The sequence below is a fragment of the Heptranchias perlo genome, chromosome 31 (genome assembly GCF_035084215.1).
Source record: "Heptranchias perlo isolate sHepPer1 chromosome 31, sHepPer1.hap1, whole genome shotgun sequence".
NCBI classification, from domain to species: domain Eukaryota; kingdom Metazoa; phylum Chordata; class Chondrichthyes; order Hexanchiformes; family Hexanchidae; genus Heptranchias; species Heptranchias perlo.
The window spans coordinates 32565185-32591011 of NC_090355.1; the positions used below are offsets into that span (position 1 = coordinate 32565185).

Consider the following 25827-nt stretch of genomic DNA (forward strand, 5'->3'; position numbering starts at 1 on the left):
TGCAGCATGGAAGCTCTATATATCACTAACATTTGTATACTTGCACACTGAACCTAACACCAGAGATATGTGCCCTGACACAACTATAAGCAAACATTAAAACTGCATCCCTAATGATTATCATCAATAACATTGCAGTGCTAAACACGAGATTGGTAGACATTATGGTATGAGTAAAATGATAGTTGGCTTAGGGTTTTATAATTGCAGAAGTTGGATATGGTTTTAAGCCAAAGCATTGTCATATAGAATGTTCTACTGATTTTCAGCAGGATTCACACCATAACATTGATGTTGTCAAAATACTGACCACGTATTGATTTTTTTTTAAAGTGTCAAATTGCAGATAGCATTTAAGATCATCTTTCACATTCAAACTTATTGTAGTTTATGTAGAAGTTATGTGGTTTTTATATTCAACATGCTACAGTATGCTTAGTACACTGAAATGTGTGAACTACACGATTAGATCATTTCATCAGACTGGATGTGATTTATGCATCCTTAGCTCTGCACTCCACTGTATAATTGGATTCTGATTAAAGGTCCACCTTCAGCTTTACTATTTATTCACACTTTGTAAATCGGGCATTTTCATGCTTGTCAACAAATGCTCTGCAGTACTTTATAGATTTGCTGCATTTCTGGAACTCAATATTTAAAAGTATAAATATTAAAATTGCGGCTTAACTTAATTTTTACTTTGAAAAAAATTAAGTTGCCTGCTGTCGCAAAGGTTATTACATCGTTGTGTCAATTTCGGTGGCCATCTTTTACAGAATTATGCCTTTACCATAAAAGTTAAATGCAGAAATTAAAAGTGTCCAGCTAGTGACATTGTACTCTAATGATATTTTTATATATATTATGTATTATATACTAGTGATATGCCACAGCATTGCTTATGGATAAAAAGTAAAGAGTTCACTAGTCAGAGCTTAAACACCTTCCGCATTTGTCTCAATAATCACTGATTGCAGATCACTCTGTGTCATGGTTGCCAACAGTTAACTTTTTTTACAGTCATCAGCTTCTCCCGTCCCCGTTCATGTGGTTCTGGTGTGCTGAAGTCGCCCATAATCCATCATGGCATACACTACCTGTCTGCTGCTGTTCCTCTCTTGCTGTGACCTGTGTATGCATGGGTTTTCAGTTCTCTGCACTACAACTGAGTAAAGGAAGGAGCGCACTGTAAATTTTCATGGCAGCAGCTGGGTTTGTTCAAGTGCTGTGGACTAGATTCAAAGGCACGGCATTGTGCGGGTCAGAATTGCATAGCACATGCCAGACCAAAGCTGAAATGCTGCAGTTTCATCTCAAATAAAAGTATCCAAAAGGAGAAGTGCCAGACAATCCATTACTATACAATAAACTATACATTACTCAGCACTAGACAGTGATGATCCAGTGCTTTTCCTTGCTATTTAGGAGCTGTGTCTTCAACAGCCTCCTGATTTGTAATAGTTTCTTTTCAAGGCAGTTTAGGGGATTTGTTAATTACCTGAGGAAGGGAGGGAAAAGGCTCCATATTACTGTTATTTGCGACGCAAAAGGATTATAGAACACGCACCCACACCCACACCTACCTCAGGAGATTAAAAAAAGTATGGAGCTAAGAATTTTTCTTGGGACTTTGTCAGTATCATCAGGTTACATAACTATAATATTCCTGTCATCATAAAACATCAAGGCCCTAATTTTGGTCTTTGGCGAAAATCAGTAGAGTCATGAGCAAAGCAATCGCGTTTAATGGACGGGCCTCATTTACATTCAATTGACGAGCTGTCTGAAATTCAAGCGCTGATGGGCAACACCATTTTGGAGGCCGAGGGAAATCTGTCAGCCCTGATGCATATTTAAAGCGAGCCTTCACCTCTTAATGGGGAGGCACGATTCTTTTCAGTGGTGGGAGGCACGATTCTTAAACACTATGAATGTCGACTGCGAGGGCTTGCCCTCTTCCTGAATAAATTCACGGAAAACGGGCAAAAATGACCAACTTCACCCTGTACGCCAAGGATGCTTGAGAAATGTCCGATGCCATATTGGCCTCAGATGATTTTCAGGCATCCGGGGTGGCCTCCTAAAACAGCCGTTCGGCCCCTTGCATACATGAAAGCGGGGCCTATTGCCTGTTTTGGGAACCCTCAAAGATTGGACTGCTTTGAGTGGAGCAGTCGTCGGGCCTGCTCCGCTCAGGATTTCCCGGTGTGAATGCAGCTTGGGAAACGGTAAGTTTTAATTTTTTTTGAAAAGGTAAGTTTTAATTTTTTTTTAAATTTGCGGAGCCAAGAGGAACAAAATTGCTCCTCCCAGGCCCACGGCACTCCTGCCAGCAGTGTTTGGCCTCCCTCCCGCTGTCCTCCTCCCACCCTGGCACTTACATGAGGGCCGCTGCCGGCAAGGTAGACGGCCCAAAATTCCTCCCTGCACCAGGGAGAGCAGCCAGTGGTGGCACGACAGGCACTGCAGCTCGCCCAGATTATTTAGATGAGCCTGTTGTTTCTTAACCAAAGAAATGGATCTGGCTGCAGAAACCAATTGTAATAGTTTGTTAAGTTTGGAAACAACAGTAAATAGGAAGTGTAATAGGGACAGGATGCAATTAACATTTTGCAGAAGGAGTTAGATCAGTTGTGCTGATGGGAGACAATGGGGAAATTACATTTGATAATGGCAAATGCAAAGTATTGCATGTTGAGAGAAGGATTCAGCACCATAAGAAAGATTTGCATTTATATAGCTCCTTTAGGATGTTCCAAAGTGCTGTATAGCCCATGAAGTATTTTGAAATGTAGTCACTGTTGTAATGTAGGAAACACGGCAGCCAGTTTGCACACTGCAAACTCCCACAAACAGTAATGTGATAAATGACAAAGATCATCTGTTTTAGTGATGATGGTTGAGGGATAAATGTTGGCCAGGACATCAAGGAGAACTCCCCTGCTCTTCTTCGAAATAGTGCCATGGGATCTTTAACGTCCAGCTGAGAGGGCAGACGGGGCCTCAGTTTAACATCTCACCTGAAAGATGGCACCTCCAAAAATGCAGCACTACCTCAGTACTGTACTAGAGTGTCAGCCTGGATTTGGTGCTCAAATCCTGGAGTGGGACTTGAACCCACAACCTTCTGACACAGAGGCAAGAGTGCGACCACTGAGCCATGGCTGACATATATATAGGATTAGCATAAAGAGACTTTGAAAGGAACTTGCAAGTAATAAACTAGTCATTTTCAGTATCAAGACAATGTGGAAAAGCAATTGAAAAAGCAAATATAATGTTAGGATTCATAGCAAGAACAGTGGTCATGCTGATGGTTTATAAAGCACTGTTCAGACCATGTGCAATTTTGTTCGCTGTACTTAAAAGGGGATATACGTGCATTGGTGAGAATGCAAAGAGCAGCAAAAGTGATCCCCCAGTGCAAAGGGGGTAAGATATGAGGAAAAATCATAGATAGTTAAGCTTTACCAGTCTAAACAGAAGGCAATTAACAGAGGACCTCATTAAAGAATATAAAGTAGTAAATGGTGTGGATACTGGATTGTCGTAAAAACCCATCTGGTTCACTAATGTCCTTTAGTGAAGGAAACCTGCCATCCTTATCCGGTCTGGCCTATATGTGACTCTAGACCCACAGCAATGTGGTTGATTCTTAATCGCCCTCTGAAATGGCCAAGTAAGCCACTCAGTTGTACAATCTCACGAAAAAAAGTCATAATAAGAATAAAACCGGACGGACCACCCGGCACCGGACCATTAGGCGCCGGACACGACAAAGGCAAACCAAACCCAGTCGACCCTGCAGAGTCTTCCTCACTAACATCTGGGAACTTGTGCCAAAATTGGGAGAGCTGTCCCACAGACTAGTCAAGCAACATCCTGACATAGCCATACTCACAGAATCATACCTTTCAACCAACGTCCCAAACTCTTCCATCACCATCCCTGGGTATATCCTGTCCCACGGGCAGGACAGACCGACCAGAGGTGGCGGTACAGTGGAATACAGTCAGGAGGGAATGGCCCTAGGAGTCCTCAATATTGACTCCGGACCCCATGAAATCTCATGGCATCAGGTCAAACATGGGAAAGGAAACCTCCTGCTGATTACCACCTACCGCCCTCCCTCAGCTGATGAATCAGTCCTCCTCCATGTTGATCACCACTTGGAGGAAGCACTAAGGGTAGCAAGGGCTCAGAACGTACTCTGGGTGGGGGACTTCAATATCCATCACCAAGAGTGGCTCGGTAGCACTACTACTGACCAAGCTGGCTGAGTCCTGATGGACATAGCTGCCAGACTGGGCGTGCAGCAGGTGGTGAGCGAACCAACACGAGGGAAAAACCTACTTGACCTCGTCCACACCAATCTACCTGTCGCAGATGCATCTGTCCATGACAGTATTGGTAGGAGTGACCACTGCACTGTCCTTGTGGAGACGATGTCCCTTCTTTGCACTGAGGACACCATCCAACGTGTTGTGTGGCACTATCACCGTGCTAAGTGGGATAGATTCAGGACAGATCTAGCAGCTCAAAACTGGGCATCCATGAGGCGCTGTGGGCCATCAGCTGCAGCAGAATTGTATTCTAGCACAATCTGTAACCTCATTGCCCGGCATATTCCTCACTCTACCATTATCGACAAGCCAGGGGATCAACCCTGGTTCAATGAGGAGTGTAGAAGAGCATGCCAGGAGCAGCACCAGGCGTACCAAAGAATGAGGTGCCAACCTGGTGAAGCTACAACAGAGGACTACATGCATGCTAAACAGCGGAAGCAACATGCTATGGACAGAGCTAAGCGATTCCACAACCAACGGATCAGATCAAAGCTCTGCAGTCCTGCCACATCCAGGCGTGAATGGTGGTGGACAATTAAACAACTAACGGGAGGAGGAGGCTCTGTAAATATCCCCATCCTCAATGATGGTGGAGTCCAGCACGTGAGTGCAAAAGACAAGGCTGAAGCGTTTGCAACCATCTTCAGCCAGAAGTGCCGAGTGGATGATCCGTCTCAGCCTCCTCCCGATATTCCCACCATCACAGAAGCCAGTCTTCAGCCAATTCGATTCACTCCACGTGATATCAAGAAACGGCTGAGTGCACTGAATACAGCAAAGGCTATGGGCCCTGACAACATCCCGGCTGTAGTGCTGAAGACTTGTGCTCCAGAACTAGCTGCGCCTCTAGCCAAACTGTTCCAGTACAGCTACAACACTGGCATCTACCCGACAATGTGGAAAATTGCCCAGGTATGTCCTGTCCATAAAAAGCAGGACAAATCCAATCCGGCCAATTACCGCCCCATCAGCCTATTCTCAATCATCAGCAAAGTGATGGAAGGTGTCGTCGACAGTGCTATCAAGCGGCACTTACTCACCAATAACCTACTCACTGATGCTCAGTTTGAGTTCCGCCAGGACCACTCAGCTCCAGACCTCATTACAACCTTGGTCCAAACATGGACAAAAAAGCTGAATTCCAGAGGTGAGGTGAGAGTGTCTGCACTTGACATCAAGGCAGCATTTGACCAAGTGTGGCACCAAGGAGCCCGAGTAAAATTGAAGTCAATGGGAATCGGGGGGAAACCTCTCCAGTGGCTGGAGTCATACCTAGCACAGAGGAAGATTGTAGTGGTTGTTGGAGGCCAATCATCTCAGCCCCAGGACATTGCTGCAGGAGTTCCTCAGGGCAGTGTCCTTGGCCCACCCATCTTCAGCTGCTTCATCAATGACCTTCCCTCCATCATAAGGTCAGAAATGGGAGTGTTTCCTGATGATTGCACAGTGTTCAGTTTCATTCGCAACCCCTCAGATAATGAAGCAGTCCATGCCTGCATGCAGCAAGACCTGGACAACATCCAGGCTTGGGCTGATAAGTGGCAAGTAACATTTGTGCCAGACAAGTGCCAGGCAATGACCATCTCCAACAAGAGAGAATCTAACCACCTCCCCTTGACATTCAACGGCATTACCATTGCCAAATCCCCCACCATCAACATCCTGGGAGTCACCATCGACCAGAAACTTAACTGGACCAGCCACATAAATACTGTGGCTACAAGAGCAGGTCAGAGGCTGGGTATTCTGCGGCGAGTGACTCACCTCCTGACTCCCCAAAACCTTTCCACCATCTAGAAAGGCATAAGTCAGGAGTGTGATGGAATACTCTCCACTTGCCTGGATGAGTGCAGCTCCAACAACACAAGAAGCTCAACACCATCCAGGACAAAGCAGCCCGCTTGATTGGCACCCCATCCGCCACCCTAAACATTCACTCCTTTCACCACCGGTGCACCATGGCTGCAGTGTGTACCATCCACAGGATGCATTGCAGCAACTTGCCAAGGCTTCTTCGACAGCACCTCCTAAACCCGCGACCTGTACCACCTAGAAGGATAAGGGCAACAGGCACATGGGAACAACACCACCTACACGTTCCCCTCCAAGTCACACACCATCACAACTTGGAAATATATTGCCGTTCCTTCATCGTCGCTGGGTTAAAATCCTGGAACTCCCTACCTAACAGCACTGTGGGAGAACCTTCACCACACAGACTGCAGCAGTTCAAGATGGCGGCTCACCACCACCTTCTCAAGGGCAATTAGGGATGGGCAATAAATGTTGGCCTTGCCAGCGACGTCCACATCCCATGGACGAATTTTTAAAAAAGGATATGGTGTAGCCGGAACCCAGAATATTACTTCGAGGTGTGTCAGGCTAGTAGGACTTAAATTTAGTTAATGGTGAATTGAAAAGGTATCGTAAAAAATAATTTTATCAAAGGATGATAAATATTTGGAATAATCTATCTGGTAAGTTGGTGGAGTCAAATAGGGGAGTTTAAAATACAGTTGGGTGAGTTGGATATTAGAGAGATCAGCTCAATGACTTGAAGCACCCTTTCTCATCCTTAACTTTTTCTTATGTTCTTACAAATTTTGATGCCTTTATAAGATATTTTAAAAGACTAGTGTCTACTCTCTGATGTTGTAAAATGCAGAAGAAAATGAACAGAATATCAGTTTTGTAATTTCAAAGACTCTTGGCTGTAAGCAATACAGCAGTGCAGTGTATTATGTGTATAAATGAAGGCCACTGACTCATGAACTATCCATCAACTTTTATTTTATCTTATAAACTCCATTTAGGGTTTTCCAGGAGACATTGGACCACCGGGGCAAAATGGCCCAGGAGGCCCAAAGGTGAGTACAATTATATGGCTTATCCATTCAGACAGACAGTCAGCCAACTAAAATAGTGTCTTGGCTTCATTAGTAGGCTGTCTTTCTAAAAGATTGCCCAGGCCGACTAATGATGCTTGTGTTTTTATTGATATTACTCCAATTTCTTTAACAAGTAATGAATGCTGGAAGGTTTTCCATGGCAACTACGAGTTGGAGGCAAGACCTGTGATGGCTGCAGTATTCTAGGCCTCAAGAGGTTAGAATCATAGAATGATACAGCACTGAAGGAGGTCATTCGGCCCATCGTGTCTGTGCCAGCTCTTTGAAAGAACTATCCAATTAGTCCCACTCCCCAGCTCTTTCCCCATCGCCCTGCAAATTTTTCCACTTCAGATATTTATCCAATTCCCTTTTGAAAATTATTATTGAATCTACTTCCACCACCCTTTCAGGCAGTGCATTCCAGATCATAACAACTCACCGAGTAAAAAATGTTTTCCTCATGTTGCCTTCATTTGCCATGTGCCTGTCCATTTCACCAGTCTGTCTCTGTCCTCCTGAAGTCTGTTACTATCCTCCTCACTGTTTACTGCATTTCTGAGTTTGTTAATTTCCTGAACATTTGCTGCATTTAATATTTTTTAAAAATTTTCACAGGGGAAACCAGGAGCACGGGGTCTGCCTGGACCACAGGGCCTGCGTGGTCAAGAGGTAAGTCCTGAGAAAATACCTCTGTAATGCTGGCAAACTGTGCAGTGATAACACTTCAAAAGTAATCGTTTCGTTATGAGGATGTGAAAGGCCCTATATAAATGCAGTCAATTTCTGCTGAGTGAAAAGAGCTGAAGATCAATACAAATTGAAATGCAGTCAAACTTTTAAATCAGCAAATTGAAAAGTGGGCTTAATATCCGCGAAAGTTGCAAAGCCGATACAAAGTGCGAGCACTTTGATGGGGTAATCTGTGATCCCAGCCTGCACCAAGAGTTTTACATTGTCCTTCTGACACCAGCATGCTAAAAGTCTTAGCAAAGCATCAGTACCCAAAACTGAAGTATTAAAATACCATAAGGTGAACTTTGCTGGCGTGTAAGAGTGTTAACTGAAATAGAAGATGCACTTAACTCGCTATATCTGTACAGAACAATAACAACAACTTGCAGTTGTATGGTACCTTTAACATAATCAAACATCCCAAGGCATGTCACATATAACATAATGGACTGGGAGAACTAGGAGATTTGGCTAAAAACGTGGTTTTGAAGAAGCTTTTAAAGGCAAGAAGAGAAATAACAAGTCAAAGAGGCCTAGATGGAGCTTTCCAATCTAGATGGCTGTAAGTTCCACCACAGAGGGAGGGATGTGGGGAGAGCAGAACACCCAGGAGGCCTGCATCAAGACATCATAGAGAGCAGGTAGGGATGTAGGACTGGAGGAGTTTGCTGAAGAATGAGATAAGGCCATGAAGAAAATTATAAATGAGTACAAAGATTTTGAATTCAGAGCAATGGTAAACAGGGAACCAATGGAGGCCAATGATGGGGGAGCAGGACTTCGGGTGGGTTGGTATGTGGGCAGCAGAATTTTGGAGAAGGTGGGATATGATGCTCAACAATTAACTTCTTGAGCTAAAAAAAAGTGTGGATTAGGGCTTCAGCATTGCTAGAAGCAAAAAGCAGAGCTGGAAGGATGCGGTCTTACTGATCAATAGGATTTGGGGTTTGAGGCAACACAAAGTAAAAATCCAGCATAACAAAAGGTTAAAAATTAATGCTTGGAAGTAAATATTAGAGAATGATTATATGTGTGTTAAATCTAACTTATTTGGAGTCTGGCATTTTCCTTTAAGTTAGTTTCTGACAGCTCAGAGTGTTTCTGTGTTGCTGTCAGTCATAGCCAACAGCTGTATCTGATGTGACTATGGGAATGGGATCAGAGAGATTCCAAAGGAAGAATAGGAGAATAGATGGAAAAACTTCCTTATAAAATACATTTGGTTTATTCAGTACAACATCCAACTAAGATCAGACATAAATGATCCCAGCTTGGATCACCAGTAATGCAAAAGAAACCGCATGCAGACACTGAGTATTTTACAGCAACTGTAAAAGCATAAGAAGAAATTGTATTTTTTCACATTTCAGAAACTAACTTAAAGGAAAATGCCAGACTCCAAATAAATTAGATTTAACACATATATAATCACTCTCTAATATTTACTTCCAAGCATTAATTTTATCATTTATCAATCACAGTGAAAGCAGGTTTCAAAGTGGATCTTTTGCACTTGCCTGGTTGCAATCATCCAGGACATTTGGTGACATGGGGCAATTTTAACCCAACCCGCCTGTCGGGAAACCCACCGGATCGGATCAAGCGCTGGTTTTACACCCCGTGCGATTTTACTCTCCATTGAAGTCAGTGGAGTGTAATATTGGGTGGGTTGTAAAACCGACATTCCACCCAATGCCATGGGTTTCCCACCCTGAGAGTTAGGTTAAAATTGCCCCCAAAAGGTTTCCAATAAATACCACAAAAGAAATTAATGGTTTCTACCAGATGAGTGCAAAGCATTTGGCTTGAAACCAGGGAGGAAAAATTGGAAGTCACATCACCTCACAACATGCATGCACACCTTCCTGAAGCTGACTGAAGAGTGGCATTAGGCAGTGGAGACTATTGCTCGCGTATTCAGTCCAGCCTGGCTGTGCATAGTTATATACAGAACTGCCTTCACTTTGCAAACTTGTTTAATGTTTTATGTGTGTGAGTGTAATATTTCTTACCAGTCCTTTTTTCTTAAGTCAGGGAATGGGTGCATGGAATGGAGAATTGATGAGGTCTGGAAGTAAAATAATTGTGTTGCAGATGAACGCTTAACATGTTCCATGTTATTCCTCTGTCCACTATTTCAAAGGAAGTATTAACCTATTTACTTTAAATATCATAAGAATACTTTTAAAGTAATAAAGGAATGCCTTACAATTGCTTTAAGCATTCATCCATTCATATTGCCAACAGTAATTTCTTGACATTCGCTTTAAAAAAGGAAGAGAGAACGAGAGTTAGAAAAAATTAAACTAGAGCATATGTTGAAGTCAGATCTGTATATAACTGCATTAGTGGAGCTAGGATAAACTGGATGTCCAAACGACTGATTCTGCATGCAGAGACCAAGGGGGCAATTTTAACCCCCAAAAACGGGTGGGTTGGGGTTGAGTGGGAAGTAAAAACTGCAGAAATTTGAACCACAACCCAGCTCCAGCACGGCTACTTCCGTGTTTAATGCAGGTGGGCCAGGAGGCCACCGACCAAGCCACTCTCAGAAGCCGGGTTGCTCAGTGAAATCTTTTAAGGAGGCTGCATGCCATTTTACTTAAATTTTAATTTTTAACCCATGGAGGCCAGGTTTCCTGGGTTGCAGGAATCCCAGCAAGTAAAAGGAGGCGAGAAGGGCCGGATCCATGAGGTAACTGCATTTACGTCACTGCTTGTGGGCCAGGAAGAACAGTGGAGTTTCCCCCGGTCTCCCCAAGCTAACCTCGTGATCGGACCCTGCGATGTTCGCTTTTCTCCTTCCCACCACGATGTCTGACTTCTCCCAACCCCCCCCCACCCCACCACGCGATTGGCCGCCCATCCAAACCCCGATCTCTCCCCAACCCCCCTCCCCCATCCAAACCCCGAAGACCCCAATCTCTCCCCGGCTGCTTTCCCGCCCGACAGGCAGCTAGCCTGTCAATCTGGCGCTCTGTTGGGTGCTAAAACCTGTTGAAAAAATCTAATAGACATCCTGTTGTCAAAATCATCACGACGTGCAGGAAAACCTTACTACCTGGTTTCCCATCCGAAAATCCCACACACCCCCCTGCCTGGCTCTGAGTAAATAGCAGGACTTTGTATTAACTTTACTTTAATCAGTAGTTATTGTTGGAAGGCAAATAATAAAAATTATGGGCTCGATTTTCGCACCCCCGAGCGGTTGCGCTCGCGGTGGGGGGGCTGCGAAAATCAGGGATTCCCGGGGCGGGTCTGGAGCCCGGCTCCGGGGTGCCACTTAAATAACTTATTTAGGTATTTCAGGTCATTTACAGACCTGATTAACATAACATTTTAGGAGGGGTGGGATTTTGCAATGAACTGAGACTGTTTCCCGTACTGGGGGAAACACTCCCAGTTCAAATGGACGTGTTGCAGCCATCAGCCTGTGGCAGCTGCATAGGTCCATTTGACAGGTGGGGGGGAGGGAGAATCCCTCACTCATTGCAGGAGGCCACTCTGTCACTTTGGACAAAGTTTGGCCTCCACCACCCTCCTCCTAACAATAAAATGCACAAACTTGCACACTTACCCCGGTGTCCAGACACATGTTCCTACCTTGCGGATCCCCTCAACTGTACATCTTGCGGATGGGAGCCGCCGTAGCTGCAGTCATGACCTTGGAGGACGAACAGTATCACCAGTCTTACCAGCCACGCCGTCCACCTCTGACACGTGGAGCCCCACAACACAGTGCTGTGACACATCCACCTGCACAGCAGGAGGGAGGGCAATGGAAGAGAGAGCTGCAACGCAGAAGGCACTACCCTCGCCACAGGATCTACAGACCGAGGCTCAGCTTACTGGACCTCTCTGAGCAGCAGTGCACACGGAGGCTCAGAGTCATTCGACATGTAATCGTGGACATCTGCAGCCTCCTTCATGCCGAGCTGCTCCCGGCTGGCCCGAGCACCATCTTCTTACCTGTTGCTGTCAAAGCCACCACTGCCCTCAACAACTTCTCCTCCGCATCCTTCCAGGGTGCCACCGGGGACATCGCCGACGTCTCTCAGTTGTCTACACAAAAGAGCCCTGCAAATACATCTACACCCACTCTGCAGTGACACAATGGGTGGCATCAGTTGTGGGTCTTCATAGTGATCCTCAGGAAAGGGCATTATTGCACAAACCAGACAAGATTCGCAAAGACGTGGCAGTAGTGGTGACAATATAAAATGTTATGTGAGTTGATCAGAAATCAAATATAGGTAAACACCATGACAAACCCTCAAACACCCTTGTACATCCCCTTCATGCTCACGACACGTTTGCCTTACACTTCCTACTGCACATATGTGATGCAGCACAGGTTGTGGCAGGTTGAGTGAGGCTGACCGTGAAAGAGATGCACGAGAGGGTGAGTATGAGATAGAGCCATGAGATTGTATGAGGATTGGGTTGAGTGGTAGTGGTGGGATGAGTACTGGCGAGGTGAGTAAGTGCAGGTAAGATGAGGATGAGCTTTGAGTGGGTGTGAGGGGTGATGTGATAGAGTAGTGTTGGCAGTGCAGAAGGAGATGTGGGGTGGGGGCCGTGATGTGGCAGACGGAGTGTAGGGGAACGAGTAAGTGTACTCACTTCGGCTGACCTACTTAGGTGATTGAAGCGCCTCCTGCACAGGTAAGTGAATCCAATTAGCCTGCGATTCCGTGTGGAGCACCCCAAATTCACTGGGCGTGTGGGCCCTCCTAATATCAGGCCCTATATAACTCAAGCTAACAATAATGGTTACCTTATCTATGGGCATAAATTTCTACTTGCATCATGCCAGTCAGCAGTGACTGTGCACATGACAAAACGCTGATGCTCCTCCAACTGAAACTAGCTTGGCAAGTCCCAGGCAGCACATGGGATGACATAGGCCTTCAGTTTTGAAGTAAAATGGTATGGTGCATCCTAATGAGTAATACATGTTGTTCACTAAGGGATGCTTATCATATGGTTTATTACAGGGCGATGAAGGACCCACGGGACCACCGGGAAATCCAGGTCCTGAGGTACGCTTGTTTTTTTAATTTATGATTATTCATACATTACTGATAGGAACATTAGTAATGAATCAATGAAAACATTTCAGCAAACATCAATATATTTGGCACAGTGAAGCAAAAGGTTGCACGATATTAAAGGAGCAGACAAATATATAATTTAGAAACAAATTTACATTAAATAAATTATAATTTAAACTACTGTCCCCTCTGTGATATGATAGCACCAACAGAATGTACCATTGAGTGGGAGAGCATGGATTGATGGTTGGCAGCCCTGGTAGCACTTAGTTTCACAATTTTTCCTTCCAAAAAATGGACACGTTGCTTGTTACAAATAATAGCGGATAAGAACTGATGTCAACACAAAGCAAAATCTACAATACTGATCTTCAAAAAAGTTTGGAGTCTTTTCAGTGGTGCAGCTGCATGGCAGCAGTAATAAGGAGTTCTCCACTATTATTTGATAATTGGCGTTGTTTTTTAAAGCTGCTAAAAATTCTAAAAATAAGGTACTAGTTCAAACAATCATAAATTGTGATGAAATTGCAAAAATGGACAAGCACTGTATTGTACTGAGGAATCGGGGAGCAGATCAATCTACATTTCTTCAGATCCCTAGTACAGTGTATCCAATGAGTCATTATTACATAAGAACTTAAATATTCAACAAGGCTGCAATATTCCAGTTGTAACCAGTTCTCTTTATCTAAGGACACGGTAATCTCAGTTCTATAATAATGTGCTTAGTAATGTATCATTATAATTAGTTTAATAATTAAAGGTGTTACTATGGACCTGTTACCACTTCAGAAGTATTTTATAGCCTTGTGTAATGTTTTATTAATTTGTTACAAACTGGCTTGGTGAGAATTGTGAGGGAGTGATAACTTGAGATGATCTGAAGGTGTGAAATTTGAAGAAGTGAGAACTGAGGCAGATTTGAGAGATGGAGCACTGAGCAAGAATTGAAGAGTGAGCATTGAGAGAGATTTGAAAGAGGGAGTGCTGAACAAGATATGAAGGAGTCAGTGCAGAGCAAGATTTAAAAGAGTGAGCATTAAGCATGATTTGGAGGAAGGAACGCTGGGCAAGATTTAAGAAGCAGCATTGAGTGATTTGAAGGTGTGAGTGCTCAGTGAAATTTGAAGAAGGGAATGCTGAATGAGATTTTATGGATGAAGGCCTGAGTTAGGTTTTAAGGGAGGAAGCTATGTGAGATTTGAAGAAAGGAATGCTGAGTGAAATAAGGAGGAGTGAGTAAGATTTAAAGGCAGAAGCATTGAACAAGATTTGAAGGAGGGAATGCTGAGCAAGATTTTGGAAAGGGGATGCTGAGTTAGATTTGGGGAGAAGCACTGATTGAGATATAAAGGAAGAAAAATTGTGGGAGAGATTTGAAGAAGGACACGCTGGGTGAGAATTGAAGAATAGGGCACCAGGCAAGTTTTGAAGAGGGAAGGGGAGGCAAACGAGATTTGGAGGTGGGGGGGGGAAGCAAGATTTGGATGGGGAGGCAAGCAAGATTTGGAGGTAGTAAACTCTGGACAAGATTTGGAACAGGAAGCACTGAACAAGATTTTGGGGTGGGCGTGCTGCTTGAGATTTGGGAGAGTCATTGCTTCGTGTGGTTTGGAATAGGCTGCGGAATCATAATTTACCACTGAAAGTTAAAATTAATTTTGGAGTTACTATTTAAAATGATTGAGGTTGTGACCATTTAAATGACTTTGGCAATGCTCATGACTGTGAATGGGAATGGAGATACAACTGACAATAATATGAGTAACTGCCAGGTATGACTCAGAAGGGACCACTGAACATTGATTTGAGACAGACAACAACATCAATTGAAAGTGACATCTGGATTGAGATGCTTGTGTAACTGTCTGATGATCATAGGATTGGCTGATTACTAACTAGCTTTTAGCAATAAAGTTTTATGCCCATAATGCTCCGTTTACTGATTAAGTTAAATTCTTGAACCTACAGACATAACAGCTTCACTCACCCAGATCACTGATTGGAAATTCAAGCAAGCATTGGCCACAATTTTCCATTTGAATGGAAAATCATAGGCAGCTCATGCCCAAATTTCCAATAGGAGCTCCAGGTGGCTGAAGCCCTTACAACTGCATGCTGAAGACAAAAATCTAGGTGTTAATATTATTTTTGTGCTGATCAAAGTGAGGAATATTACTGCTGGGAAATGGAATGTTCTTCTATTTTTGACACCCAATGTCAACATCGAAGTTGGTACAGTATAGGAAAACTCCCCTTATGCTGCTCTCAACATGACTTAAGCCCCAACTCAGAGCGACACCCTCTACTGTGTGAATTTTCCCATTTCCCACATCAACCATTCTTGTGGTCTGTCTCTATGCCAGTTTGTGCTGAAATCTGGGCAGCTTTGTGGAGCAAGCCTGTGCTTGCTAACATCTGGCATAAGACTGAAAAGACTTATTTCATATAGGACCTGTATAGTAAGGAGAGAGAAGAGACATTCATCCCAGCAATCTGGACAGCATTCAAACCCATGTACCAGATATGAAAGAACAATAAATGACAAAATTCTATATTACTGATGATATTTAGTAGTGTATCATTCCCTCCAAATCACAACAACTGTTTAAATCAGGACTATCACAGAAATGCAAATCTTAAAGTCCTAAATAGACAGAGTTCTCCTGATGCATCCATCAGTAAATGCTTCCCTTAGCAGGCTAGTGAGTCACCCAGATCAGGAAGGTCCCAGCCACGTTCAGTCCCTGTCTGTGCTGGGCTTACTGATCTCAGTTGTATTGACATTAGAGGTCCTACAATTGGCATCAGAGTGACTGCTGGACCAGAAAGCATAAAAATATAGCCAGAGTTCCTAATACTGATCACCTGCTTGAAAGTTAATATGTGTCGATACCACAATGTCTGGTGCAAAAATAACCGAAGTATTTCTTGTAAATTTTATGCCTATCAATAATGTGCCTTGGTGACAAGAAATGAGTCTTGTATCCTTATGAGATATAGGGCTCGATTTTAGCGTCGGGTTTCCAGCGGGGGGGCCCCGAAAATCCCGATATCCAGTCACTTGACCGGATCGCGCCGAGATCCCGGCCACTTCCGGGTGCCGCGCTGACGTGCGGGGCTGCGTGCGCAGGCCCCGCTGGTGGGAATCCCGCAGGCAATTAAAGCCAGCGGGGTTCCACTTGAGTGTACTTACCTTGCTTGTTGAGGTCATTAAATGAGCTGAAGCAGCTGTCAAAACAGGAAGTGTGGGATTTTAGCTTCAAGGCAGTGAGTTTCACACACTGGGGGAAACAGTCTCCCTTCAACCGGTCGTGTTCCAGCCAGCAGCCTGTGGCAGCTGCCAAGGTGCACTCCACAGCGGGTGGGAGAGCCCTCACCCACGCAGGAGGCCACCGCGTCACGTAGGGCAACCCCTGCCCTCCACCACCCCCCGCCAAGCCAGAGGACAGACCGACGTGAAACCGCAGCCCCAGTGCGAGGAACCACCTACCTACCCTGCACAACCCCTCAGACCAACACCTGCCAGATGGGTGGTGCGTTGACATCCTCGGAGGACGAACAGCATGACCAGCCCCAGCAGCCTCGCAGTCCACGCCGTCCACCTCTGACACATGGAGCTCCACAACAGAGTGCTGTGACACATCCACCTGTACAGCAGGAGGGAGGGCTACCGCAGAGAGAGACGCGTCGCAGAGGGCACTACCCTCCGCACAGGGTCCACAGACCGAGGCGCAGCTCCCCGGACCTCTCTGAGCAGCAGTGCACACGGAGGCGCAGATTCACTCGACATGTAGTCGTGGAGATCTGCAGGCTCTTTCATGCCGAGCTGCTCCTGGCTGGCCCCAGCACCATCTGCTTACCTGTCGCTGCCAAAGTCACCACTGCCCTCCACAACTTCTCCTCCGCATCCTTCCAGGGTGCAGCCGGGTACACCGCCGATGTCTCTCAGTCGTCTGCGCGGAAGAGCCCTGCAAATACACCTGCACCTACTCTGCAGTAACACAATGGGTGGCATCAGTGGTGGGTCCTCATAGTGATACCCAGGAGCGGGCATTATTGGACACAACAGACAGAATTCGCGGAGACATGGCAGTGGTGGTGCCAATATAATGTGTGATGTTTGTTGCTCTGAAATTCAATATAGATAACACCCATGGCAAACCCTCAGACACCCTTGTGCATCCCCTTCATGCTCACGACACGTTTGCCGTACGCTGCCTACTGCACATATGCGATGCATGCCCTGTGGCTGCAGCACAGGTGGTGGCAGGTTGAGTGAGGCTGGCCGTGAGAGAGATGCACGAGAGGGTGAGTATGGGATAGAGCCATGAGATTGTATGAGGATTGGGTTGCGTGTTAGTGGCGGGTGAGTACTGGCGAGGTGAGTAGGTGCAGGTAAGATGAGGATGGGGTTTGATTGGGTATGAGGGGTGATGTGACAGAGTAGTGTTGGCGGTGCCGAAGGAGATGTGGGGTGGGGGCAGTGTTGTGGCAGACGGAGTGTAGGGGAAAGACTACGTGTTCTCATTGTGGCTGACCTACTGAGGTCATTGGAGCGCCTCCTGCACTGTATGCAGGTGGGCGATATGTTGGTGGTGCAGGTGACCCCCTCTGCCACCTCGAGCCAGGCCTTCTTGGTGGCAGAGGCAGGCCACTTCCTCCCGCCCGCCGGGTGGAAGATCTCTGTCCTCCCCCTAATCCTCACCCCATCTGATGATACCTGGGGTGAGGCATCATTAAACTGGGAGCAGCCTTCCCCCTGGGCTGCTCCATGCTGTAATTTGTTCCATTGGTTGCAGCATCTGTCAGTGGAGGACTGCCCCTTTAAGTAGAGAGCCTCCAGCTGACAGATCGTGCTGCGCATGCGCAGCCCGCCCAACGCGCAGACCAGCAGAGCGGAGCCCGGAGGAGCAGGTAAGTGATTCCAATTAGTGCATTGCCTGCTACGATCGCGCGGGCAACCCACTAATTTCACCGGGCGCGGAGGCCACGCACCCGAAACCCAACCCGCCGGAAACCCGCAGGCCTGCTAAAATCAGGCCCATAACCTCCAACATTAGAAGACTCTGCCCCAAACTGAGTCTTGCTCGACAGCAGCACAGATAGAGAATTAGGTGCACAGGTCAGAGTGCCCAATTCATGGTGCTCTTGATTTTCTGGCCATTGTGCAGATGTAAGAACTCCACCTACCTGGAGAAATTTGGGCATGAATTGCCCGTGATTTTCCATTTACCCAATTTTCCAATTTGCATTCCCCTTGAGCAAATCTCACCAATTTCAGGGGCTATTGTGTATTTCATGAAGGTGAAATTTAATATGTGCTAAAGTAGCCCCCCAACTCCCAAATTATATTTAAAACTCTTCTGAATGGTTTTTGAATTGATTTATACATTCCAACAGGTTGTGTTAATTATTTTCCATTTATATGTATTATTATAGGGACGTCCTGGGAGGAGAGGATTTCCAGGCAAACCAGGACCTGATGGTCCTAAGGTAAAACACTAGGTAGATGTAACAATATGGATCATATTTTGACTGCTTCTTATGCATTTAACTAGAGTAACAGCTAAACAGTAAAATATAAAATGCATTTGTCAAGTTCAAAATTTGTTTCCTCAAACAAGTCAGGCTCACGTTAGTTCAAAGTTCACTGATATCCTTTGTGATTGCACTTATATGACTTCCAAATGACAATGCATAGAGTACTGAATGCAGTTTGTTTATATAAATCATCCTACAGCAGACAACTTGTACTGAGATTGGAGAGAAATGTGGTGCTGGGATGAAAATCAAACCCTTTCCCCAAACCTCCAAATTGAGCCTGGTCTTGGTTTTAAGTTCACTTGGATCAGATTGAACCAAACTGAGCCAGCACTGCTTGGGTGTTCGCTCATCTCTGAGGAAAATTAAATAAAATCTAAAGCAGCAAGTGGTTGATCTCACTTCAATTTGTTTTCTGCTGAAGCTTGTAAAATACACTGAAACTGTGGTAGACGCGGGGGGGGTAGATTTTAACTATCTGGTGGCCAACAGGCAGAGCATGCCGGCTGGCCATCCATCCTGCTGGCGAGAGCCTTCATCCATTTTGAGAGCGGGACCTTACTACCATGCTGTCGGCAAGCTACAGGCACCCCAGTGCAGCTCACTGACTCCAGGTCAAGGCAACATCGGGAGGCCGGGAGCCCAACCGGCCAGCAGGAAGATAGGCCCGGGGGGTTGGGGGTAATGAGGGTGGGGGGGGGGGTGGAGATCGGGCCAGCAGTGGCCCACATTATACACTGGGAGAAGAACAGCTGCTCCTCCTATTCCCACAGAAATAATGTTAAATTTATCTTTTTGGTGCCACTTTTGTTGTACTGCCCAGTTAAAACTGTCAGAGCCTGCATGACACATGCTCCACCCAGTTGTCCATCAAAATTGCAATTGGGCTCCTATGTTCGTCATAGCACTCGATTTGCTACTGCCTGAAACAGGTGGGTGCTCCGGCCGTTCAGCAGAAGGTCTTTTTGAGAATGACAGCGGCCAGAGCACTGGTGTAAATGGGGCGGTAAAGCCATCTTTGGCCCATTACTGCCCCATTTACACCGGGTGGCCTGAGTTTAAAATCTACCCTCTTATCTGAGCAAAGCAATTTCATGCATTTTGGAGTATTAAATGTTCTGTGAACTCAAACCAATTTTAATTTTATACTTTTGCTTCACTCACTGTTTATGTAGTAATGTGTGATTAATCTTTGAACAGTTGTGCATTTAACACCTCTTTGAACTGTAATCACAGTAACCATTACATTTGCAGCTGTGAATCAGAGCTGTATGTAATCATTTCAGTCTGCATCACAATCTGATCTGCATAACACACTGAGAATTTCATACTTACATCACAAAATGAATTGGATCCTCAAATGCTTTGTTGGAGAGAGGTCCCCATTGTTTTCTCAACCTTTAACCTCACAACTGACTTGTTTCCTGAGAAGCTGCCTGTGCAACACTGAGCTCTGGTAGCTATGGAACTTTGTTTGAAACTCACTTTGGTTTGCTATGTGATCGGTGTTGGGTAACTGCATTTGTTGCATGCACTCTTCATTGAATGTATTTATACCGCACGGGAAATATTGACTGTATGGAAAAGCAAGTAGCAAAGTAAATCTAAATTTATTTTGATATATTTTCCACGTTAGAATGGATCAGTGATTTTATTTTAGTACTGAATTTCTGGAAGGTTTACAGACATTCAAAGGATTTTAAGGCCTCATTAGATATTTTGATGACATTTTGTCTTCTATTTCTAACCATTCTGGTCTGTTTTAATGCTGTTGCAAGAGCCTAAATAAGACAACAGTGATTGTGTATATGTGAAGCTGAAGGTTGGTGTTTTATGACCTTAACATCTATGGCATCAACAATTCCCTTAAATAAATGAACGCTTTGGGAGCAGATACATCAACTCAAGATGTATTCAGCCCACCACTGACCCTGGAAGTGTTTTGTTCGGATCTATAGATTGGGTTATGCAAATGATCTTGTTTTCTTGTGTAGAGGAAAATCTGGGCTTAAGGGAATTACATAACATTTCAAAACAATCTTCAGCTCTTCAAACATTTTGCTGGTCAGAAACGATGCTTCCTGAGATTTTCTTTGTTTTTTTTCCCCAGGGCGAACCTGGCAATTTTGGAAGGGTGGGAAAGGTTGGAGAGCAGGTAAATGTTGTCTCATTCTCATTGTATAAACAGAGGTGCCTTATATCTTGCTAAATTCTGGTGTCTTAAAAATGTTAAAAAGACAAATCTAAAGGCACTGTATCTGAATGCACGAAGCATTCGTAATAAGGTAGACGAATTAACAGCGCAAATAAATGTAAACGGATATGATATAATAGCAATTACAGAGACATGGCTGCAGGGTGACCAAAGCTGGGAGCTGAATATCCAAGGGTATTCGATATTTAGGAAGGACAGGCAAAAAGGAAAAGGAGGTGGTGTGCTGTTGTTAGTAAAGGATGAAATCAGAGCAATAGTGAGAAAGGATATTGGCTCAGAAAATCAAGATGTAGAATCAGTCTGGGTGGAGTTAAGAAGCACCAAGGGGCAGAAAACACTGGTGGGAGTTATCTATAGACCTCCAAACAGTAGTGGTAATGTAGGGGATGGGATCAAACAGGAAATTAGAAATGCATGTAACAAGGGTACTACAGTAATCATGGGTGACTTTAATCTGCATATAGACTGGCCAAACCAAATTAGCAATAATACTGTGGAGGATGAATTCCTGGAGTATGTATGAGATGGTTTTTTAGACCAGTACGTTTAGGAGCCAACCAGGGAACAGGCTATCCTATATTGGGTATTGTGCAATGAGAAGGGGTTAATTAATAATCTTGTTGTGCGGGGTCCTTTAGGGAAGAGTGACCATAACATGATAGAATTCTTCATTAAGATGAAAAGTGAAGTAGTCCAATCCAAAACTAGGGTCCTAAATCTAAACAAATGAAACTACGAAAGTATGAGGAGTGAGTTGGCTATGATAGATTGGAAAGCTTCATTAAAAGGCATGATGGTGGATAGGCAATGGCTAACATTTAAGGAACGAATGCATGAATTGCAACAATCATACATTCCTTTCTGGCGCAAAAACACAAAAGGAAAAGCATCTCAACCATGGCTAACAAAAGAAATTAAGGATAATATTTGACCCAAAGAGGAGTCATATAAAGTTGCCAGAAAAAGTAGCAAGCCTGAGGATTGGGAGCAGTTTAGAATTCAGCAAAAAAGGACCAAGAGATTGATTAAGAGGGGAAAAATAGAGTATGAGAATAAACTTGCAAGGAAGATAAAAGTGGACTGTAAAAGCTTCTACAAGTATGTAAAAAGAAAAAGATTAGTGAAGACAAATGAAGGTCCCTCACAGTCAGAAATGGAAGAATTTATAATGGGGAACAGGGAAATGGCAGAGCAATTAAACAAATACTTTGGTTCTGTCTTCAAGGAAGAGGACACAAATAACTTCCCAGAAATGTTAGGGAACCAAGGGACTAGTGAGAAGGAGGTATTAAAGGAAATTAGTATTAGTAAAAAAAATAGTGCTGGAGAAATTAATGGGACTGAAAGCCGATAAATCCCCACAGCCTGATAATCTGCATCCCAGAGTAATAAAAGAGGTAGCCATGGAAATAATGGATGCGTTAGTTGTCATCTTCCAAAATTCTGTAGAATATGGAACAGTTCCTGCAGATTGGAGGGTGGCAAATGTAACCCCACTATTTAAAAAGGGAGGGAGAGAGAAAAGAGGGAACTACAGACCGGTTAGCCTAACATCAGTAGTAGGGAAAATGCTAGAGTCTATTATAAAGGATGTGATAACAGGACATTTAGAAAATATCAACGGGATTAGACAAAGTCAACATGGATTTATGAAAGGGAAATCATGTTTGACAAACCTACTGGAGTTTTTTGAGAATGTAACTGGTAGAATAGATAAGGGAGAACCAGTGGATGTGGTTTATTTGGATTTTCAGAAGGCCTTTGATAAAGTCCCATATAAGAGGTTAGTTTGCAAAATTAAAGCACATGAGATTGGGGGTAATATACTGGCATAGAATGAAAATTGGTTAACAGACAAGAAACAGAGAATAGGAATAAATGGGTCTTTTTCGGGGTGGCAGGTGGTGACTAGTGGGATCAGTGCTTAGGCCCCAGCTATTCACAATATATATCAATGATTTGGATGAGGGAACCAAATGTAATATTTCCAAGCTTGCTGACGACACAAAACTAGGTGAGATCGTGAGTTGTGAGGAGGATGCAAAGAGGCTTCAAGGCGATTTAGACACGTTGAGTGAGTGGGCAAATACATGGCAGATGCAGTATAATGTGGAGAAATGTGAAGTTATCCACTTTGGAAGGAAAGGCAGAGTATTATTTAAATGGTGATAGATTGGGGAATGTTGATGTACAAAGGGACCTGGGTGTCCCTGTACACCAGTCACTGAAAGCAAATATGCAGGTGCAGCAAGCAGTTAGGAAGGCAGATGGTATGTTGGCCTTCATTGCAAGAGGATTTGAGTATAGGAGCAAGGATGTCATACTGCAGTTATACAGGGCCTTGGTGAGACCACACCTGGAGTGTTGTGTACAGTTTTGGTCTCCTTACCTAAGAAAGGAGATACTTGCCATAGAGGGAGTGCAGCGAAGGTTCACCAGACTGATTCCTGGGATGGCAGGACTGTCGTATGAGGAGAGATTGGGTCGACTCGGCCTGTATTCACTGGAGTTTAGAAGAATGAGAAGGGATCTCATTGAAACATATAAAATTCTGACAGGGTTAGACAGACTGGATGCAGGGAGGATGTTTCCCCTGGCTGGGGGGTCCAGACCAAGGGGTCACAGACTCAGGATACAGGGTAGGACAGTTAGGACTGAGATGAGGAGAAATTTCTTCACTCAGAGGGTGGTGAAGCTGTGGAATTCTCTACCACAGAAGGCTGTGGAGGCCAAGTCACTGAATATATTTATGATGGAGCTGGATAGATTTCTAGACACAAAAGGCATCAAGGGGTATGCGGAAAGAGCGGGAGTATGGTATTGAGACAGAGGATCATCCATGATCATATTGAATGGCGGAGCAGGCTTGAGGGCCAAATGAACTACTCCTGCTCCTATTTTCTACATTTCTATTAATACGTATCTTGTATCTAAAAGTTACCAATTGTTACCATTACCCCATTTAAACACGTGGTCCAACTCAATCTAAATTAAAACACTTTATCAAACCAAATACGGACTTTCACAGCTCTTAGTGTACGAAAGATGGTTGGAATGTGGTGACCTGCAATATTCAGTGTGCTGACCAATAAAAATATAAATTGTTGGGGAATATTTTATGCTCAAATTGGGGTTATGTATTTAAGTATTATGCTTGGATCGCAAATCCATTCCAATGAGATGGAAACTAAAGTGGTTTGGTACATTGGAATACTCTGAAAATTACGGTTCAATCCAGAGTCAACTCTACTGCATAGTTGGGAAGTTGGCCATTGTTAACCAAGCTCGTAAGAACGCCTTATTTCCAGACCGGCCTGTGTCTGGAGAGTGTTCACAAACATCATAGTCCTTTTGTGTGTTTTATTGTTTTTTCACTATGCATACTTTTGTAATTAAAGTTATTAAATATATTTCAAAAGCAACCAGGAGAATAGAACTGGAATCATGATTGTAAGCTGAGTAATTCTTTTGACATGTTGTTGCAGCATGTTGCGCATATCAACATGCTTCAGCACAGCATAGAAATACATATTGCTATGGAGAGGTGCCAAGCAGAGGCCAGGCACCTACACTTGGGGGGGGAATTCAGAGGGAGAATCATCCATGGATTGTTGATGTGTTCCTCCCAGATGCTACATTGGCAAAGGCCTGGCTCACTGTCTCAACCATATGCTGGGTAGCCTGGAGTCCTCGGGTGGAGTATGAATAGACAACTTGAGTAACTAACGCTTGAAGCTGTTAAATTACAACACGATTGCAGTAACTATAAACGTGGTTGAAACATTCAAAAAAGGAATGGATAATTTCTGAATCAGCAATGAGTCAGCGGATTCAGGCTATGTTGAGGCCTGAGGGATGTGAAAATGGTACTATTTGGTAATGTGCATGGATCTAAACTACAGGAGAAGCTAGATGGGTTGAAAGGTGTTTCCTTGTTTCTACCTTAAGTTCAGGCATACAAGAAACTACACAGTATATTTTCATCATGGCACAAGAGAATGGTGTATCTGGTCAATGGTTTTAGTGCAAAGCAGTTTGTTTTTTTTTGCGAGCGATTGCAAGATCTCCAAAGCCTTTTTATGCTCCCAACCACCATGATGGTCAAATCCAAGAGACCTTTCTCCCCATTACAGTTGCCAAGCTACAACCTGTTGTTAGCCCCAATATACAAGACTAAAAAAAAACATGAAGCACACTGTAACTAGACTCATCATATTTCAGAAAGGAAACTAAATAATTCTTTTTAACAAACCTATTGAAATCAGTACCTGGGTGAGAAAAATAATAATGTTTTTAAAATATTTGGGACCAAAATTTTAAAGAATAACCAGAAGAAATTATTTTTAAAAAAATTGCTCCTGTTTCTCCCCATTCTTGTACATTCTTATATCATCTTTCCCAGGTATATCCGAAAAATAAATGCAGGCACAATGGGCCGAATGTCTGCCTCCTGACCTGTATGATTCTATGATTTATGATTAAATATGCTGTTCTCGTATCTCCTCCAATGCTGCAATGTATCTGCCCATTGGGAGTTATGCAAAACCAGTGCAAGCACTTGCCCTCTCATTTCACCCCCCTCTCTGCAAGTTGCCTGCTCAAATGGTACAGCTGAGATGAGGGAGCCAAAGGGGAATTGCAGATCTGATCCATTGGGCTGCTGCTCCACACTTAAATTACCATTAAAACTGCCAACTTAGTACAAAAGTAGAATTTATTGTGCTGCAGAATGTTTGCATTCTGCATCCACTGAGGAGAAGCTTCAGTGCCATGTCGGTATAACCATTTTATCCAGGGTGGTAAACGTAAATGTTGCCGGGAATGATTTTCCTGGGCGTTTTCTCTTTAATACGCCAGTAATATTCTCTGAGACCACACCATCCTCATTTCTTGGGTGAATAAATATATGAAATGCATGAACTGTCAGTTCCTGGGTCTAAAATAGCCTTAAGTAAAATGAGGATTAATTTATTTCTGACTAGAGCTGTTAATGATGTGTGAATAACAATTCAACTTCCAAAGAAAATTTGTCGCTTTTGTTT

At 44.0% G+C, this 25827-nt stretch overlaps 1 protein-coding gene across 2 annotated transcripts in view; it reads left to right on the forward strand.

Moving 5' to 3' along the window:
- Positions 1 to 25827, forward strand: part of col27a1b (collagen, type XXVII, alpha 1b) — a 524608-nt gene that overhangs the window by 337267 nt on the left and 161514 nt on the right. For both annotated transcript variants that reach the window (XM_067969899.1, XM_067969900.1), the window contains exons 20-24: positions 7163 to 7216; positions 7856 to 7909; positions 12970 to 13014; positions 18469 to 18522; positions 20681 to 20725. In XM_067969899.1, the coding sequence (XP_067826000.1) occupies positions 7163 to 7216; positions 7856 to 7909; positions 12970 to 13014; positions 18469 to 18522; positions 20681 to 20725 (252 nt within the window). The remainder of the gene's footprint in view (positions 1 to 7162; positions 7217 to 7855; positions 7910 to 12969; positions 13015 to 18468; positions 18523 to 20680; positions 20726 to 25827) is intronic.